This window comes from Channa argus, chromosome 2 (genome assembly GCF_033026475.1).
Source record: "Channa argus isolate prfri chromosome 2, Channa argus male v1.0, whole genome shotgun sequence".
NCBI lineage: Eukaryota > Metazoa > Chordata > Actinopteri > Anabantiformes > Channidae > Channa > Channa argus.
This window is the reverse complement of record NC_090198.1, coordinates 30,063,664-30,084,688: the sequence shown is the minus strand read 5'-3', so window position 1 is coordinate 30,084,688 and position 21,025 is coordinate 30,063,664. Positions and strand designations below refer to the sequence as shown.

The window sequence follows — 21,025 nt, the reverse complement described above, 5'->3', positions numbered from 1 at the left end:
ATAAGATGTGCATGGCTCTGACCAGAATGCTGCTTTTGAAGGGTTTCTCAGGTCGACGTACCTTATGCAATTGCATAATTGCAAATATACAGTATTTTTGGAGTTTGAGTAACTTTCTCTTTCTGCGCTCTTGATTCTCTTAGTCTCTATTCCCATGTCTTTTTAATACAATTTGTATCTCTTGTTGCCTTCACTGTTCAATGTTTGTTTTTGGTTGTTGAAAGTGCCTCATCTCCCTTTTTATCAAACCAACACCACCATCTTAGGCATCAAGCTTCTTTTCCACTCTGGCTCTCCCATCATTCTGTCCTGTACATTGTACCTATCTCCCATCCATACAAACACCCTCTATCCAACTCAACCTTCCCCTTTCCCTGTGGCACAAAACTGATTGAGGATGACTGGTTCTTTCCTGGCTGCTCTGATCCAGCACTGGCTACTCGGCAGCAGGAGTTGGAGGAGGAGCTGGCTCAAACTCGGGGGCTCGGCCAGCACAGGACCAAGAAGCTGGCAGCGCCGGCCCAGCGAAGCCTGCAGGTAGGTAGACAGGGATTACTTTTAGCCCATTAGGTGCTTACATGTGTTTTGATGTTTCCACCTAAAACAACACATTCTTAACCAACTGTCCAGTATTGTCAAAAGCTAGAAAATGTGATCAGTTGCTGCACTTTGCTGCATTAAATAATCCAATTCAGAAACATATAACATCTCAAATTAATTTTAACTTGACATAAACAAAACTGCCTTCGGAATACAAAGTCCCAAAGGTACTTGTCTCTGCCTGTGTGCATATCACCCTCAACAAGCTCGAACAGTTCAAAACCCTTTCAAAATATAAAGAAAATCAAACTATCTATAAACAAAACCCAACTAGTTCACACAGCGGGTAATAAACATAAACACAAATTATAGATATTTAGCTGTAGGCATTAACTAAAAGCTAATATTAGAAGTCACAATCACCTCACTGAATAACTTATGCACATGTTGATGTTTTTAGAGAAAATTATTACATATTAATTGAACATGATGAAAAAAATAGATGGATGAAATGACCTGGATGTTTTATGAGAAAATACCAAGAAGAAATAACAAAGGAAAAATGTACAGTAGACACCATTTTGGTATCATGCTTTAAATAACTGATGATGGTGTGATGAGTGTGATCTGATAACAATGAGTTTTTGTCAGATTTTTACAGTTTATTAATCTGTAACTGAGTGCACTGTTTATGAAAGAAAGAAATGATTTTCCCAAAAAAGGGGTAACAAATGAAGGTTTAGATGCACAAACATAGTTATGTTGAGATCCATTGTTGGACAAAACTGTAAACACATGAAACTGACTTCTCCCGTTGACCCTGGCCTGTAGTTTTTAAAGCAACAGTCTATCCGTTTGGAAATGGTCAGATTAACGTAAAGACGGAAAATAGCTTGCTGCCTACCAGAAGTTTACATTGTCGGATTGAAATTCATACACGGACAATATGAATGTTTGGACATCGCACCGAGTCAAGTGATTTTCTTACAAAAATGTGTGCTTTACATTCTGGCACTGCTCTGCTTCAGCGAAGTTTATCACTTTCAGGAGGACTTTGAGTTTGATGGACAAGCCCCATACCAGGACCCACGCAGCATCTCCGAGAGCACGACCCCGATGGAGGGAGAGAACATGGGAGGTTGGTGGCCCGAGTACAGTACTCCTGATACAGGTGTGAGACCCGTTGCACAGTTTACACCGGCATGCACGTGTCATCTGCACATTATTTTGGGAACTTTAAGTTGTTTTTGGGTTGATACTTTTTTGTTTTCATCATAACACCACTCACAAACTTGGTTTACCAAGTGTTGGATTGTCGGACTGTGGCTTTTTGTTGTTGCTTTTGTTTTTTCATTTTTCATCTAATATGACAACATAACATTGGGTTACCAGGCTCTACATACTATAAGGATTAGCTTAGTTCAGTTGCCTTTTCTTCTGCTAGTGGACTCATCCACTGGACCATTTCAGCAAACTGAATTTAAGCTCATCCCCAGTGGGTTATACAATAATATTGGTTTGCATCCAGCAGTTAAAGTTGTGTTTTTTTGTTTGTGTTGGTGGACATGTGCATGCTGGATGAGCTGTGTTGTTGGGATTTGTCCACTGAATGCACAGAATATTGGTGAAAGCATAGAATTGTATGTGGTGAAGTGTACTACTCAGTTGTGGTAAGTTTTATTTTTTATTTTTTTCTCCTTTGTTTGCATGTTCTTCTCGCTCTTCATTTCTGTTCATGCAGCTTCTTCTTCTACATAAAACCAAAACAGTAAATCAGCAAATGACAGCAAACGAAACCAAAAAATACTCATTTGATATCTTGGACCTTGCATTTTTATTTCATGTGCTATGAGTTTTAATCAGTCAGCATCCTTTTAGTTAGTCAATGCTCATTATTCTAACTTTTCCTCTTGTGATTGTTTTCCCTACTTTCAGTTTGCATTTTCCACATTTACTGCACTCACTCTAAACGAATACTAGATTTAATGTACATTTGCTAAATGATAAGTTACTTGAATGACTAACTATCAGTTCAGTGTTTTGTTTTGGTGTCTTACATTTTATGTACAGATTTGCTATCTGAATCCAAAACAGCACATGAAGAAAGCGCTTAGAATTAATAAGGGAAACTGTATTTTTGTGAAACAATAACTGATGGAATCGCTGGTACTTTTCCACAAACAGCAAAACCTAATATGTTTGAAAAACTAGAAACTGACAAGCTAAAAATAGAAAAGCGTAGACAGATTTATATTTCTTGTTTCCATTTCAAGTGAAGTGTGAAATTTTCAGATGTAATTGTGGGTTGTGGTTTGTTTTTTGAGGAAAGGTACCAGTTTTGTCCATGTGTGTGTTACAGGACATCCCCTCTCCCCTCAGCTTCCTTTATTTGTTGATTACAGATTTTACAGGTTATTGTTTTCTTACATGTTCTATGATGATGGCAGATGGTTTGCGGTCTGTTGTGGAGGAGTTGGAGCTGGAAAGGAACCAGCTACAGGAGCAGATACTGAGCCTGGAGGAGCGCTGTCAAGACCTGGAGGATCGACTGCAGCTGCAGGCACGCATCGAGGCTCTGCAGGTAACACCATTGTGCAAAACCTTAGCCCAAGATCCCCCCCGGGTTAAGTCCAAGCAGTATTTATTTTACTAAACATTGGTTTACACTCACACTGTGAAGACTTACCTTCTGATGAGTACTTGAGTAAATTCTGAGTGAATTGCATGTTTCCCCCGAGGACTAGGATTTTGTAACAAACCCTTCTAACACAGGTGACGTTTGATGTAGAGGAAGATCAGCAGCCATATTGGGTCTGTCAGGTGTGTTCGTTCTCTTGTGTCTGTGTGCGCTAGAGAGCACCTCTGGCGGTGATGGCTAATGGTGTGGTGTGTTTGTTTAATCCAGGACATATTTGTCAAATAACATTTTCAGCAAATGTAGTATTCTGTCGCAGACTCACTGGGTGTTGTAAACCACACTTCAATGCTTTACTTTGTTATTGTCTGAAAAAAGTAAAATAAATGTTCTCAATTATTGTGATAGTGACAATATTAATGCTCTTCTCCAGCGGGTTTGTACTCATTGACGTCTGAGTGTAGTGAGACTTTATTTAATTGGCATTTTAAAAGCTTAATCTTTGCATATTGATTTGTTTTTTCTGTCATGACAGAATGAGTCTGAGAAACTTCAGAGCCAACTTGCCACCGTCCGAAGTCAACAGAGCAGAGATGCAGAGAAGCACCAGCTATTGGTTAACAGTCTCAATGAACAGCTCAAAGGGTAGGACAGTAACTCAAACAATAAAAAATGATTTTAACTGTAATATAACAAGCAAATTTTCTGTCCACCTACAAATGTACAGGTTTTGTTTTCTACCAAGTGCATGTACATTAAAAGGTCTTTTTTAAGGGTATTTATTTGTTGCTGTTTGCTGTCACACCACTATAGATTATCTGACACCCACCGTGCTATGTAATGTATGAGCATTGAGGCTCTGGTAGGCTTTTAATTCTTGACAGGTAAATGGTGATGTAAAACTTAATGATGCAAATGCCAGGGAGAAAGATATGTGGGTCTACTACCCCTAATTGTTGGTTAGTCCACACATCACTGCCATCAGAAAACAGCAAGAGCCCAGAAATCAGTTCCCCTATGGAGGTGTTTCCTATCACATTCATCGTCTACTTGGCACCGTAAAGAAAACAGGTTGCATTTTAAATGCCACATAATGGGGTGGAAAGATCTGCTGAAAGGGTTTTTAAAAAATGCAGATTCCAAACAACAGCCAAAATGTCTTAAGTTGATGATGTAGCTAAATACAGAGACTTTCCATGAATTATCAATATATCAGTGCTACAGTTGCAATTAATGCTAATGGATTACTTTAAATTTATAGAAGGTTCTAGCTAGCTAGAGCATGAACTCAAATCGCTTTCACTCAGCATTTTTCTTTTTAGATTTCTTTCTTCCCACTCACCAGGCCCAACATAAGTTGGGTCAAGTCAAGGGGAAAGATAAATGCCAATAAGGGAACAGACTTTAGAGTGTTAAATATTTAAACTATTATCTTTGTCTTTTTTTTTTTTTAGCCTGAGTGACACACAGGAGTGCCTGGAAAGCTCTCTGATAGAGAAGGAGAACACGTTGGCGAAGACATCTGAAAAACTTGAGCTTATTAACAGCCTCCGAGAATCTTTGAGTGAAAAAGAGATTCAGTACAAGGGGGTGTCTGACAAGCTGCTTCAGACCGAGCACACTGTAAGATTGGCCTCTTATTTTTTATTTCCTTTTCTTGTTTGCCAGGATTTACTGTTGTTCATTCTGGATCTGTCTTTTTTTTTTCCCCTTTCCTAGCTGGAGAGTCTTTCCAAGAAATACAGTAGCTCTGAGAAACAGTGCTCTGGGTTGAAAAATGAAGTTGCAGACCTCATGCAAAAGCTGAATGTATTGAAAGAGAAGGTACGATTGAATTTAAGACATCAGTGTTCACTTTTCCCTTAATGACACTATCCTTTGAAATAATATTCACCCATTCATGTAATTGTATACATGGATTCCAATGCAGTATCAGATAAGTTACCTTGACAGCTCCATAATGAAAATTTAATGAAAGGCAATCTAACGTGGTTTTGCACTAGTGATGTAACATCTCCTACCTCACTTAATGTTTTATTGTTATTTATTTGTTTTTTTATCTCAACGCTTTCAGACGCAAAAGCAGGAAGTCACCGTCGAAACATTACAAACTGAGCTCGAGCAGACAAACGAAGAGCTGGACAAACTCAACACCGCTCACTTGGAAGAACGTTCCCAACTCATTCACGACCTTCAAAGCTGTGAGCGGGAAATTGATAGTCTTAAAGATATCTTGGTGGAAAAAGACAAGGAGATATTGACTCTTTCTGGAAACATGGTGGAATATGCTGAACAGGTGACAGTGCTGAAGCAGGAAATCAAAGTCAAAGAGGAGAACCTGGTTCAAGTAGAAAATGCTCTGAGTAAGGCACAACGAGAGGCCATGATTATCAGAGACTCACAGAATTCAGACCAGCAAACCCTAAATAGCAAGATCACAGAGCTGGTTGGGAAACTCAAGGACACGGAGATGGAGTTAGTCAAAGCCAAAGAGGAAGGAGACTCTAAAGAGGCTGAGGTGGAACATCTGATAAAGCAGGCTGAAGAGGACAAGAAAACTATTCAGGACCTTCGAGGGGAGATCCAGAAACACATTGTGAGCCATCAAAATCATCTTTCTGAATGTGAAACACACATCGCTTCTCTTAAGGAACAACTGACTCTATCTACCAGTAAACTACAGGAGTCAGAAGGACTTGCTTCGCAGCTCAAGGACAAAAATACTTGCAATGAGAAATTACAGCAACAGCTTCAAGATAAAGAGCACATGTACAAAAAAGAACTAAAATCCGTCAAGGAAGAACAGAACAGGCTCCTGACACAGGTTGAAAAATACAATAATGAAATGCAGTCACTGTCGAAACAGCTGGAAGAGCAGGTTAAAAGTGAGGAACACATCAGAAAGGATATCGAGGAGAAACTGGACACCATAGCATCACTGGAAAACCAGCTAAAGATAAATGATCAACAACTTGAAGACGAGAGGCAAAAATTCAACAGCGAGCTGCAGGTTCGGGATTCAGAAAATCTGAAGTTAACAAATGAACTTCAAAGCAAAACTGAGAATATCTCTAAACTCAAGAACATCTTAAAAAGTATGAAGACAGAAAAAGAACAGCTGCATGATAAACTTAAAGGGCTAAATGAGGAGCTGGACATACAGAAGCGAAGTGCACAAGAAGTTAATGAAAAGGTTAAATCTGCTCTTGAGCTTAACAGCAGTCTGGAGAACCAAGTGCGTTGCCTTACACAAGAGAATGAGAGACTAGAACAGGAATTAAGTGAACGCGTAAAAACTATTTCTGAAGTCAAAGTTGAAAAGGATTCCTTGCTGGACAAAATGTCCATGTTGGAAACCCAGCATTCAGCAAACATCAAAGTCATTGAAGGGCTACACAAAGACAAGGAGGAATTGATTGTTCGAAATAACGAGTTAAATAAAGTTCTTGAATCAAGCACACACTCAAACTCAGAGATTCTACTTGCAAAAACAAATGAATGTAGTAATCTCAGCCAGTTACTCAGGGAGAGTGAGGATAAGGTGACCCAGCTGCATGAGAAAGTACAAAGCCTGATGTCTGTAGTGGACCAGCTACACCAAGACACTGCAGAAAAAGACCAGGCTGCCACTGATCTCCGGGCTCAGTTAGAGGCCCAACACAAAGAGAACACCCATCTTCAGGAAACATTGTCTGTGCTTCAAGAACAGCAATGCAGTCTGACGTCTGCAATAAAGGAGAAGGGGGCAATGTTAAAAGAAAAGCAAGAAGAGTACGTCAGTTTGGAGAATAAAGTAACAACCCAGGGAAATCTTGTATCCAAGCTGCAAGTTGAGGCTGAATTACTTAATGAAGAACGCTCACAACTTAGACAGCAACTTCAAGACAGAGAAGAAGTACTGAAAAATATGACACATCAGTGTCAAAAACACAAGGATGAACTCAATGATGCAAAGATGACTGCTAAGTTACTGACTGAGGAGAATCAGCAGCTCCGTGTTCTTTGTGAATCCAGAGAAAAGGAGCTTGACCAGCAAAAACAGGTGGTGTCTGACTTTAACGGCCAACTTAAAGCAACTCTGGAACAGAATTCCAGTTTCACTGTCAAGATCAGCAGCCTGACAGAAGATAATCAAAGACTCCAGGAAGAATTAGCACATAAGAATAACTCGGTCATCCAACTAACAACTGAGAAGAGTTTTCTCCAAGAAAACAAATCGGGGCTTGAGAGTCAAATCTCAGACAATCAGAAAACAATCGAAGGTCTTTTGAAGCAAAAGGAAGAACTAACCATCGCAGCAGATGAATTAACAAAGATACTCAGGGAAAGTGAAATGTCAAATTCTGCAGGGTTGTTGGAGAAAACAAGTGAATGTGCTAATTTGTCAAAAATGTTAAAGGAGAAAGAAGAACAGCTTCAAAATTTACAAGAGCATGTTACAGGTTTAAAAAGAGAAATTGATCAACTCCAGACGTCCCTGAGTGAAAAAGAACAAACTGTTTCCAAACAGGGTTCTCAACTGGAGACTTACCAGAACCAACTGCAGGATCTTCAAGATACTATATCAATGCTCCAGGAACAGGGATCTGTTCTCAGGTCAGGGCTAGTGGAGAAAGAGCTGTCGCTTCAACAGAAAACAGAGGAATGCAGTGTTTATCAGAATGAACTCATGCAACAGAAAAATCTGCTCTCACAGATGCAGGGTGAGATGGAATCACTCAGGCAAGAGTGTGTGGAAGCAAAAAAGCAGATAGAGCAAAAAGAACAGGCATTAAATGAGTTTCAAATCCAAAAAGATGAGCTGAATAAACAAAAGGATTCGGTGATTTTACTCAGCAGTCAGCTTGGTGTTATGAATGAGAGTGCTGTAGCAATGGAAGTTGAAACGGCCAATCTAAAGGCTGCTGTGCAGAAACTCACTGCAGAAAATAGTCAGCTAACACAGGAGATGGACCAGAGAAGAGCAGAGGTAATTGATTTTAAAGACAGGATTGATGTACTAAATGAGCAGAATACCAAATTAAAATCTGAACTTCAGAAAACGGTTACAGATCTGTCCAGAGCACAAGAAATGGTCTCAGATCTTAAAACTGCAGTCTGTGATCGTGACAACAAACTCGAAACTGCATGTTCAGAAAAGGAGAATCTTAATTTGACTGTGCAAAGAAAACATGAGTCCCTGAAACAGCAAGATACTTTGATCCAGCAGCTTAGCAGTACAATTGCTGAGCAGGAGCAGAAGCTGCAACAGAAAATAGATGACAATGTCAGTTTAAGTACAAAAGTTTCGGAGCTTGAAGCTTCTGTCTGTGAACTTAAAAGTCAAGTTGACAGTCTTACGTCTGAGTCATCAATACTGAAAAATACATTGGAGAAAAAAGAAGTGTCAAGTCTTGAATATCAGAATCATTCTTCAGCAGCTGTTGAAAGTCTTAATTCAAATCTACAAGTCAAAGAGGCAGAGTGTGAGAGTTTGAAAGAACAGATTTTACACCTGGAGGAATCTGTCACAAAGCTCAGCAACACCCTACAAGTGCAGGTAGCTGACGTGGAAAATCTGCAAAAGGCCTTAGAAGAAAAAGAAACCGCTCTTATGGAGAAATCAAAGTCTCTTCAAGATGTTCAGAGAAGAACCGACGAGGCTTTGCTTTTCAAAGCTCAGTTCATGGAAAGCACCGAGCTGGTGTCACTGTTGCAGAGTCAAATGTATTCGCTGTCCACTGAATGTGAAAATCTCAAAAAGTCAGCAGAAGAAACACAAAGTGCCTTCAACAACCTGCAAGAGAAATATGCAGCTAACTTAGAAATGTTTCAAGAAGTGAAGAAGCAATTGTCCCAAAGGAGCGATGAGGTGTCCAACCTTCGGACAATATTAGATGGTTCCAATAATGAACATCAGATGGCGAAGACCACCATAGAATCGCTGAGAAATGAGTTAGCAGCGAGCCACCAGCAACTCGAGAAAACTAAAAACCTGAACTCTGTTCTTTCAAAGGAAAAAGATGACGCTCTTGCTTCTCATCAGGCAAACGTGTCACTGCTGACAGTTGAAATAGAAAGGCTCAAATCCCAACATCTTCAAGTAGTTGCACAAATGAATTCACTGACAGAAAACCTGGAGCAAAGAGAAATTGCTCTTCATGCAATTAACAATCAGTACACAGCCCAGGCCAAACAGGCATCCCAGTTAGTTTCAGAAATTCAGAAGCTAGAGGAGCAAAATAAGAGTCTATCGGAGAAGATTAGTTTGTCAAAGGAAGAGAATAAGAAGCATCTTAATGTTCTCAGTAACGAGAACATAAATTTGCAGCAGGAAATTAGGAAGCTCCTTGCAGAGAAGGAAGAACTGGAACAGAGGCATCAGCAGATGTGGACATCGCAGGGCGAGCTGCAGGTTCAAATGGAGCAGATGGCGAAAATGATGTCCGAGAAGGAGAGCCTTCAAGCAGAGGTTAGTGCCAAAGATGAAGAACTTTGTCAGTTAAAAGAGAATATTCAAAAGATAGAGCAAATACTGCAGGACTCTGAGAAGGAGTGGCTGTTAGTTCTGGATAGAGAAAAACAGGAGAAGAATCTACTTGCAGAACAGTTGAAAAGTGTTGAAAATGAAATGAAATCTAAAGATGGTAAAGTTAATGCCTTAAAACAAGACTTGGGGAGGTTACAAGAGAAATTAGCAGAGGCTTCCTCTGCAATTAAGCAGGGATCTGATCAATTGAGCGCAAAAGAGTCGGAGGCATCCGCATCCAGGATTCAACTGGAGAAGGTGTTAGCATCCGTTACGGAAAAGGATTATGAAAACAACCGTTTGCAACAGGCCCTGAAAGCTGTGGAATATGAGTTACAAACACTTGTCGCAAGAAAAAATGGTGCTGACAAAGATTCCTCTGTTTTGTCATCTGCTTTGAATGAAGGAAAAGCCACTTTACAGGACATGATAAAGAAGTTACAAGAAACTCATCAGTCTGACGTAGATGCTTTGAAAAACGAATTGGACCGAACTGTTGAACAGTTACAGACAGCACAGGAAATGCTTAGTCAAGGAGAAATGAGTAATGATGAGAAGGGTCAACAAATTGCACTTCTCCAAGACACTGTAGAGCATTTGCAGGCTCAGCTCAAAGCTGAGTCGGAGAAAGTGAAAGAAGCTGATGTCAAACACTCTTCTTTACACAGTGAATTGAAAGGAAAAACTGAGCAAATCAACTGTATGAGCCTTCAGATAAGTCAGCAGAAAGAACTTCTTGCTGGACTTAGTCAGCAGTTAAGGGATAAAGATGCATCCATTGCGCAGATCATGGAGGCTGCCTCAAATGAAAGAATGAAACTTAGTGAGCAAAACACATCTCTGATAGTACAATTAGAAAGCGTGGAGCAAGCACATAAAACCTCCATGAAAAGTCTTGAATATATGTCTCAGCAGTTAGAAGAACGTATTTCACTTTCTCAAAGTGAAATTGAGACCAAGAATTTAGAGAGGCTTGAGCAGATTAAGAAAATAGATGGTCTTGAAAGTGAGCTAGCTAAGGTATCCAGAGAAAAAGATGCCATGAGAAAGAAGCTTCAGGCTGCTTTAGTTGTAAGGAAGGATCTATTGAAGCAAATTGAAGAACATGAAAAGCAAAAGGAAGAGAGTCTAAACAATAAAACTGAGGTTTCACTTTTACAGGATAAGTTACAAGAAGTTACAAATCAAACTCAGGCTGCTGCAAACGAATATCAGAACAATGTTTCTCTTCTTGAACAGAAAATTCTTGAGAAAGAAGGAGAGATTTTGGAATACAAAGCAAAAAATGAAAGTCTACAGTCGGAAAACCAGATTTTACAAACCACTTTAAATGAGAAAGAAGTGTGTTTGTCAGAAAAATTGCAGACACTTTGTGAGAAAAACTCCCTTGTCGAGCAACTTCAGTTGACAGCTGCTGACAAAGAAAAAGAATTTGAGCAACAGAGAAACAACTACATACAGCAATTACAAGAGCTTGAAAGTGAAATGAAGACATGTAAAGAAGAGTTAAAAAACAAAACTTTATCTGCTGCTACTGTGGTTGATTTAGAAAATGAGCTTGCACAGGTGAAGTCAGAAAAAGCGATGCTGCAGAAAAAGGCCCAAGCTGCATTGCTGGCTCGCAAGGAGACAATGCGGAAAGCTCAAGAAAACGAAAAGAAATTGACTCAAGAGCTCGCCGAACTGAAAGACGACTACAAAGCTCTGTTGGAGCAGCACTGTCAGCAGACAAACGAGCTAAATGCCATCCAGTTACATTTTGATGAAAATGTCAAGGAACTAGAAGAGCGTCATAAAACCTCTTTGTCTTACCTGGATGAACTGGACACTTTGAGACAGCTAGTCGAGGAGAGGGATAAAACTCTACAAGAACTGAAGATGTCTCTGGCTGAGAAAGAGAGCCAGTGCCATTCTTTGTCAAACCTGCAAACAGAGATGCAAGACGTAAAATCTAAAATGGAGAGCATGTCCCTTGAGCTGGCAAGTAAAGATGAGGCTTTCTTAGTCTCAGAGCAACAAACACAGTCTCTGAAATCAAGCCTACACGCGGTGGAGAACGAATTAGACAAAGCTCGAGCAGAGTTAAAAGACAAAGCGGAAGAGATTGAGAGATACCAGGAAACACTCAAAGTGGCCGAACTAGAGATTGAACAGGAGAAGCAAGCTTTACGTAATGACAACGCTGCTTTAAAGACTCAGCTGAACATCTCTGAGATGTCACAAAGGAAACACAGTGAAGAACAGTACATTTGGATGGAAGAAAAGGAGGTTGTCTTGCAGCAAAGTAATCAGATAAAAGCAGAACTTGAGACGGCAGTTGCACTAGTTTCACAGAAGTCTTTGGAAGTTCTAGCAATCCAGAAGACATTAGCGGAAACACAGCAGCAGCTCAGTGAGGACAAAGACGTTTTGACTAAAGAGCTTAAAGAAGCAAGGCTGCATTGTTCTGACACAGAAAGGAATTTGAGTTTGTTACAGCAGGAAAAAGAAAAAGCTTTAAGATTAATTGATGAACTCAGAGATGAGGTAACAACACTGAACGAACAGCTAACGGAGACAAAGAAGCTAAACAAGCAGCTGCAGCAAAGGATTCCTGAAACATGCAGCACACAGGAAGATGTTAACAAAGGAGTCTGTTCTTGCAACTGTGCTGAAAACTTTGAAGTGAAACTGAAGGAGAGAGATGATGCCTTAAGTATTTCTCAGGATCTAGTTGCACAAAAGGAAGAACTAATTGCTGCACTTGAACTACAGTTACAGCAGCAAATTAAAATGCGTGAACTTGCCATTGAAAAAACGCGAGCGGAGACTGACGAGCTTCAGAAATCTCCAGAAGATGACACCAAGATTAGCAGTCAAGACAACCAAGACAAAATTGCGCTCTTAACCAGGAAACTTCAAGCAGCTTTGGTGTCAAGAAAAGAACTGTTGAAGGAAAATGCCACACTCAAGCAACAAGTAGAAAATGTGCTTGTAAAACAAAAAGATAAAGAAGCTGAGTATTTAGCTCTGGAGTCATCAGTGTTGACGTTGAAACAACAGAATATGGACCTGGAAAGCTCTGTGTCATCTCTGAACAAGGAGAACGACCAGCTTAGCACCAGCGCTGATCGCATCCTTAATGATAATCACAGCTTATCAGCAGCCTGTGACAGCTTGAAACTTACCATAGAAAACATCACGCAGCAGAAGCAAGCTTTCTCATGCCAGCTTGAATCTCTTAAAGACTCCCAAACAGAGGAGCTGTCCAAGTGGAAGTCCAAGCATGCGGAGCTGAAACAAGAGTATGAATCACTTTTACAAGCCTATGAAAATGTGAGCAGTGAAATGGATAAGATGAGACAGCTGTTAGAGGGGTCCAAGCGAGAGCGACAGGAAGCCCTCCGGAAAATACATAAACACGAGACGGAGATGAAGATTCTTGAGACGCAAGCCAAAGACATGGAGGAGGAAAACGACAGAATGAAAGAGAGAATGCACCAGTTTTCTAAAGAGACTCAGCAGAAGATTAAGAAGCTTGAGGAGGAAAAACAGAAATTTAGAGAGGAGCTCGATGAAATCAATGAAAATCACAGAATGGCAATGTCCGAGCTGACTGAAAAAAACCAGCAGTTGACGGCTGAGATTTGCAAACTCAAAGAGTCAACAGGAGATCTCGGAGTTAAACTTACCGAGATGCCATCTGAAAATGGCAAGTTGGCAGAATGTTTAAAAGAGGCTAGCTGCTCAATGGAAAAGGAGCACTTGGAATCAAATACATACACAAACAGCATGCAGCTGAAGCTTGATGAAGCACTCAGTTTAAATAATTCGCTGACCGCCCAGATTGAGGCCCAGAAAACAGAGCTCGGTGCTCAGATGGAAATCAACAACATTTTACAAAAGGAGAAGCAAACTCTTTCTGAAAAAATGGAGAAGATACAGAACGAATATGAACTACAGTTGGGAAAGAAAGATGACATAATCAAAGAGCTTGAAAGCAATATTAACAGGCACAGCCAAGAGACTATTAGCCTGAATGAGAAGGTAAGAATCCTGGAGGATGACAAATCTCTGCTGCAAGAGGAGCTTGAAAATGTCCAAGAGATTTCTGACAAAGTGAAAAATGAGAATGAATACTTGGAAACTGTGATCCTTAAGAACGCCGAAAAAATTGATGAACTTACTGAGTCTGTCAGTGCTTTGCAATCGCAGAACGCACAACTGTTCTCTCAGCTGGCTGCTAGTAAGGAGATGAGTAATCAAGTTCGTCAAGTGAAAGAGGAAGAGCAGCTCAAATTAGTTCGTGAGTTTGAGGAGAAACTTAAGACTGTTCAGAGAGGCAACGAGGGGTCGAAGAACATAAAGAAAGAACTGCAAGAACTACTCAAAGAAAAGCATCAGGAGATAAATCAGCTGCAGCAAAACTGCATTAAATACCAGGAACTGATTTTACATTTGGAAAGCTCTTTGAAGAGCTCACAGTCAACCGGTGAAAACTTGGAGAAAGAACTGAAGAAATGTTCAGTGCAGATTTCCGCTTTGGAAGTGAGAAGTAAACAACTTGAAACCGAGCTGATTACACACAAGAATCTCCTCCAGGAGGCCTCAGCGAAGCTTGTGAATGTTGAGTCTGAAAGAGACCAGCTGACTCAGGAAGTATCACAGCAAAGTAAACTGTCAGAGGAGCAGGCTGCAAAAAAAAGGAAAATGCTACAAAATGTTGATGAGAAACAAATGAATTCTTATATAGAGAATCAGTTTGTGCTACAACAACAGATAGATGAACTCAAGGATTTAAAAGAGAAAGAAAGTCACAAAGTTAATGAACTAAGGCAGCAGCTAGACTCTCAAAACCTGCAGATAAATACTCTGAAGAGGGCGGCTGAGACTAACGAGGTCCAGCTCTCTGCGTTATCCTCCACTCCTCAAGGGGCAGATGCTACAAAAAATTGGAATGATTTGTACCAAAAAACCTTACACGAGAAGGACAAGCAGCTCCTCGAACAGGGTTTCGTGATCAAAAGATTCCTGGACGACATACGAGTGAAAGATAAAGAGGTGAATGAACTACGAGTGACCAAGTCCAGACTGGAAAGGACGCTGAATGAATACTCTGTCGCTGCTGCAGCACAGCAGAGGCAGCTGTTTGTAATGAGTGCAAGCAATGCTGAACTTTCCGAGTCTGTGGAGCTAATGACTGTGCAGGTGAAGGAACTCGCTGCTCAAGTGGAACGAATGGAACAAGATAAAAATGCACTGAACCAACAGCTAGCGGACAAAGAGGATATGATTTCCCAAATGCAGCTCACTCTCCAGCAACTGGAGAAGATAAATGCAGACGCAGATGCTCAGCTGCTCCTCTTACAGTCTCAAAATGACAAACTTCAGGCTGACTTCGAGAAGCAGGAGGGAATTGCCTTTCAGCTCAAAACACTTCTCCAGGGCAAAAATGCGGAGATTTCCTCCTTGCTGTCCTGTAGAGACGGACAGATGTCAGGATACCTAGAACAACTACAAGCTAACCATCGCTCCCAAGTAGCAGTTTACGAAGACAGGTTAACATCTTTACGCTACCAAAGGGAACAGGCTGACAAAGAGATGAGAGGGCTTGAAGCCAAGGTCAAAAGTCTGCAAGTTAAAGTGAATAAGTCTGTTCAGGAAAAGGAGCAAATGGCAGCTAAGATGGAGTCATTCAAGAACTCAATGGTGTCTTTACAGAGTGAACGGGAGCATCTGATGTCAGAATACAGAATACTTGAAGCAAAGAGTCATTTGGGGTTAAAGGGTAAAGAAGTCTCTGCTGATGGGGAAGGTGGTGCAACCAAAGGCCTCAAACATGAAATAAAAAAACTGTTGCATCAGATGGATGATCTTAATTCAGAGAACGCTATGCTAAGGGCTCAGCTCGTTCGGTACAGGGAGGATTTGAATCAAGTTTTATCCCTGAAGGACAACCAGTTGAAGGTGCTGCTGAAGAAGCAGCAGGATGTGATCAAAACCCTCGAAAACCAAAAGGCTGCAGCTGAAAAGCAGCACAGAGAATCTCGGTTGGAACTCCAAAAAGAAGAAGAGGTGTGCAATGTGTTAAAAGCAGAGATTCCTAAATTTAAAAGTCAGGTTTCTAAGTTGGAAGCTGAAATGTTGAGTCAGAAAAAGGAAAGAGCCACTACAAATGAAGGCAAAGTGATTTCTGACCTGCAGGAAGTTGTGGCAGCCAAATCTGCTGAATGTAATGACCTTCAGCAAAAACTTCTTTCTCAGAAAATGTTCACGGATGAACTGAAGGAAAAAATGAAGGGGCTGGAAAATCGGACAGAGAAAAAACTGTCTGAAGCCGAGGACAAATACAACAGTGAGCTGGACACATTTGAGCGTGAGGTGGAGCTAATGAGGAATGAGCGAGAGACGGCCGATCAAAGGGTGGCAGAGCTCGCTAAAGAACTTCTCGAAACGGAGCAGCAGTTATCAGAAGCCAGAGCACAGAATAAAGATCTGAAGACTCGAAATGAGTCCCTTTGCAAATCCATGGCTGCTTTGCAGAATGACCGCGACCAGCTCATTGAAGACTTCAAAACCCTGAGAAACCGATACGACGAAGAACGTCTGGAGAGTCAGGCCGTCTTTAACAAAGTCGAGCGTGATCTGCAGGATGCCACTTCAGATTTGGCTGCATTCTCCAAAGAAAGGGACATACTTGTTCAAAAATTAAAAGCTGTAGAGAGCAAAGATGCCGACGCAGGGTTGAACAAGTTGTTGACTGAGCTTTCGAACACATTGTCAGCCAAAGAAAAGGAACTAAAGCAAGTTGTTCTGGAAAATAACTCATACAGCAGGCAGGTGTCAGCCTTTTCCAGATCCATGGGCAGCCTCCAGAATGAGCGCGACAGGCTGATGGATGAGTTGGCCAAGGTCAAACGAGAGGTTGAGACCAGGCAAGGCTCGAGTACAGAGACTGTCGCCTCCACGAGGGGGGAAAAGTCTAAAGGAAGTTCAGTCAGTGCCGCCCTAAATGAAAAGGACGGGCTGGTAAGTCCTCCGACTGTTTGCGTTTGGCTGATGCTTGCACTTCCTTTCTCTGCTGTGTTATCATTCTGTGGACAGCATGCAGGGTCAACTTAGAACCATTGCTTTCACTTGCATGGTATTTTTCTGTTGGGATGCACAAGTTCTACTGTCTGTGAAATGTTGTTTCTTGTCTTTGGTAGTTTGAATGTGTCATTTTTGTGACTGATGGCCGTCTCATGTGTTTTTCTGTTTTCTGCAGAAGATGAACGAGCTACAGCAAAAGATGCCCCCTGCAACAGGAACCAGCAGCTCCCAGGAAGTGGCAGACAATCCGAGGTAAAACGAAACTGAAGCTTGGGAGAATGAAATCTTTTAAGAGTAACTTGAAAACTGACTGCTCACCTGTTATCAGAGTGTTGGATGTTAGGTTTTTAAACCATCTTCCATGCGACAGACATGACAAAAGGTGCCACAAACCTTGGTAACAAGTAGGTTTCATCATTGGTCTGTTTGCTTTTTGCCCGAACTGTTGTAAGCACCTGACAATCACCTTCTCGTTTAGCTTTAAAATGCTAAATGGCTGCTTATATGGCGCTTTTATCCAAAGTGCTTCCCCCTCACACACACACACACACACACACACACACACACACACCGATGGCAGTGGCTGCCAATGAAGGTCTGCCAAAAGTGTCTTGCCCAAGGACACTTTGACACATATCCGGGACCGGGGATCAAACCACTGACCCTGTGGTCCGTGGATCAACTATTTTATAAAGAATTTGTGTTCGGTCAGTGGTTATTCAAAGACCAAAAAGATTTTGTTTTTGAGAAACTAAAGCTTTTTCTTTTATGTAGGTCTGACAGAGAAAGGAAAGACACTCTAGCAGTGAAGGTAACACGTATGAACATTTTGCCTTTGTCTGAAGACTTTGTGTCAGGGTTGATTTTTTGTACCTGTTTTGAAATATTTTTCTATTACAGTTTTACTATTACTATACTATGTAAACTATTTACAGTATACAGTGATACACAACTGGAAAACCTTTTTAGTGTTTTAAGCAGACACAACTGTTTTTTCCTCCGTACATCAGGAAGCTTTGGATTTGGTTGGTCAGAGTGGGATGGAGGATGTGGTAAAGCGTTTGGAGGCAGAAAGGCTCCAGCTGCACAGAGACCTGCAGCGCTGCATGTATGAGGTCCAGCAAAGGGACCAGTACTTCCAGCAACTCAACAGCAAGGTATCAAACGGCTGATGTGGAGTTCTACCTCAGACACACACATTCATAGTCTCTGACGTTTGATAATTAAAAATTTCCAGTTATTGTCAGATTCTGGAGGGGATGTGTGTTTTCTTAAGTGATGGGAAAAATCGAATCATTCAGCGTCTCTTTCTCTCCCACCTTCTTACTGTATGCTGCTCTCCCCTAGCTGCAGCAAGCGGTAGAGGAGAAAGGTGCTGTTGCAGCTCAACTAAGGGCTGTTTCTCAAACCCTGAGAGACACTCAGAACCGCTGCCACTTGCTGGAAAACCAAGTCCAAGTCCAGAATCTGGTAAATCATTTAAACACCACATTATTAAAGCTGAGTTACATCTCTGTGAGCGTGATCATCCCAGTTCAGCTCCATGAGGCTTTTACCTGCTGCTCATCACCTTCTTTCTCTTTCTTTGCTTCTGGTCTCTGTACTGTCACATTATGAAACCAAGTAAAAATGTAAAAATGTGTTGTCCCCTCCACCAGGGGTCCGTTCATGCTGGGGTCGCACCAGGTGCCCCCCAGGAGAGGAGCAACAGCTCACTTGAAAGTGCTGAAGCCAGTCAGCTGCGAGAAAGGTGAGGAGAGCAGCTGTGAGTCTTTTTACCTTCTCTGACTGTTTGACTGATGGCTTGAGCTCCTGGTGCTGTGTGTTCAGGTTGCTTGAGCTGGAACTGAGTCTGGCTGAGGAGCGAGCCAGGAGGGAGTCGGCTGAGGAGGCTGTGCATCTCGCTGAGGACAGAGCTAAGAGGTGACACCCAAATGTCCCTGTGACCGTCCTTCACACACACACGTAGTACAAAGTCTGTCAGTGTTGAATGGACTGTCTATGTGTTTGTTGAGCAGTGTTGGTTCCAGCCTGTCCAGGGAGAGTCAGAGGGACTTCAGCATCGATATGGAAACAGAAGAGGAGTGGGAAGCGCTCAGCCTCAATCCGAACCAGCCTTTAATAACACGGAAGGTATTTGTTGTGTTCGCTGGCTGTGAACAAACCCTCCTCATGCGTCTCTTCCCTGATGGTTTCCTGTCTGTTTCTCCAGGTGAAAGGTGGGATGGTGGCGTGTCGCCGCTGGCTCAGAGGAAGGAGCCTTTACTTCTCCAGGCTGCTGACGAGCCGCACGCGCTCTCGATATTTCTTTCTGGCCTACTTGCTCGCAATACACGTGCTCGTCCTCATGTGCCTCACTGGTGCCCTGTAACAAGGACACACTGGGAAATACCGCAAACTGGCTCAAGGCTGAACCCGAAAGCAGATGTCTGTATTTTTTCTAATCCTGTGTGTATTGTATTGCATGGTCAAACACTAAAACTGGTACATTTACGCAAGTTGGAGTTGTTCTTATCACACCAGCACAGTGTGGTCAGGTGATCACCACTGTCACTGACAAAATGAGGAAAGTGAAGAATTATTGTAGTTTGTAAAGCAAAAAGTTTATTTTAATTGGAGTTTTTGTGTTGTCATGAAGGGTTGGACATGTTCTAACTGGTTTCCTTATCTTAGCTCAAAGTGCGGCCGTTGTCGTGTTTCTTTTATGTTGTATGTTAAACTAAGCCTTAAAATCTCCCTTGCTTTGGTCTTTGTTCTTTCCAAAAAGAAGCGTGAGATTGTTGTCATCAGATCCACATTCGAAAGTCGACGAGGACAGAAGCGTTTCGAAGAAAAGCCTCGCATGGGAGTCAAAATGAAGCAGAACTGGACCTTTGATGGAAGGTGCAGAAAGCCATATCCGTTCTTGGTTAACACTACTGTATCGGTTTTGGTGCAAGCTGGAGCAAACATGCAAACATCCTGTCTGTTAGTAAGTGTTTGCTTTACATCCAAATCCCAAATGTCGGCACCAGCTGCTACTGTTTTTTGCCTGCCTGGTGTTGTACCTTGCACATAATCGCTGAGTTAAAACTATGCACTGATACTTCAAACGTGTATATAATCATCTCATCTAAGTTCACAAGCACTACACCTCTGCTACCCTGTCCCCTTTAAAGTGTAAAGCCAAAGGTGTCCTTACCGTGGCAGTTTGACTAAGTGCTTCAAGTCGATGTTAGTGGGAGACGGTGTTTTCCGAATATGGTTGAATTTATTGTGGGGTCATGGTAATAAAAATGTACTGCATAAAAAGCGGAGGGAAAGAAAGTTCCTACTGTATGTATTTAAGGTTTGTCTCTATTTATGTGTATTCACAAAGTATAATGTACAATATCTGTTAGGGACTGTATTTATGTATATTCACATTTCTATTCTTTCTGCCTGATGTTGACTGTACATTTCTTCTTCATAGTTTAGAAAATAACACTTGATTTATTGTGTGATTGGTAAAAGACGAGGTTTTCACAAAACCAGGTCAACTAACGAGTCACACTGAGAGTTCGTGAGACCGAATTACAGATGTTTAATTGATCATGTTGTGTATAAATACACAGTTGCTCATGAGTGTTTGTTGTAATGATGTGTACATAAAGGGGGGACTGATGGACAAAACAGTGAACTGAATCTATTTATGACAAAGGTGAACTACTGAAAAAATGTTCAGATGGCATATTTTCTCTACTGCCGCTATTTTTAAGAGTTGGTGATGCTGTTGCCTTTTGGAGACATAAGGCTTCGCTTTGTGCAATATCGTGTCATCGGTGACTTTTTAATTCACCCTTTAACATCTCAAAAGAAAACATTAATAAAGCTTATTGACCTTTCTCCAGTTTTGCAGGATGATTTGTATTTGTGCTAACGGTCAACAGTCCCAGGTTCAGTTCCGGGACGTGTTTTTGCCCACAGACAAAATAGAAGCCAAATAGAAGACGTTAATATTCAAAGGATGGTCAACATGTCCCTCATCCACTTTGTGAGGTCCCTTTTTTTACATAGACTCAGGACTGAGTGACCTGAATTTAACTTTCTTTTTTTGGCAATTAATTGTACATCCACACATCTATGGAAGGTACATTACTGTACATCAGAAAGTAATACGATACCCATTACTTTAATTTGTAATCTATTAATTTATGGTTTCATAATGAGATAAGAGCGTTTTGTTTTAAATAATGAATTTGTCATTTTTATTTATTGATGAGACATTTATTCATGTTGCATTAAAGTACAAT

At 41.2% G+C, this 21,025-nt stretch overlaps 1 protein-coding gene across 3 annotated transcripts in view; it reads left to right on the top strand.

Moving 5' to 3' along the window:
• The window catches only part of si:ch211-220f16.2 (golgin subfamily B member 1), a 36,989-nt gene extending 16,372 nt beyond the window's left edge, over positions 1–20,617 (top strand). For 2 of the 3 annotated variants that reach the window (XM_067491215.1, XM_067491232.1), the window contains 15 exons: positions 431–537; positions 1,588–1,711; positions 2,988–3,121; positions 3,711–3,820; positions 4,630–4,798; positions 4,895–4,999; positions 5,250–16,691; positions 16,930–17,006; positions 17,529–17,565; positions 17,765–17,911; positions 18,102–18,224; positions 18,413–18,504; positions 18,585–18,677; positions 18,773–18,887; positions 18,967–20,617. In XM_067491215.1, the coding sequence (XP_067347316.1) occupies positions 431–537; positions 1,588–1,711; positions 2,988–3,121; positions 3,711–3,820; positions 4,630–4,798; positions 4,895–4,999; positions 5,250–16,691; positions 16,930–17,006; positions 17,529–17,565; positions 17,765–17,911; positions 18,102–18,224; positions 18,413–18,504; positions 18,585–18,677; positions 18,773–18,887; positions 18,967–19,125 (13,034 nt within the window). In that variant the 3' untranslated portion in view covers positions 19,126–20,617. The remainder of the gene's footprint in view (positions 1–430; positions 538–1,587; positions 1,712–2,987; positions 3,122–3,710; positions 3,821–4,629; positions 4,799–4,894; positions 5,000–5,249; positions 16,692–16,929; positions 17,007–17,528; positions 17,566–17,764; positions 17,912–18,101; positions 18,225–18,412; positions 18,505–18,584; positions 18,678–18,772; positions 18,888–18,966) is intronic. The other variant, XM_067491223.1, reaches the window with a different exon arrangement.
• The last annotated feature ends 408 nt before the right edge of the window (positions 20,618–21,025 follow it).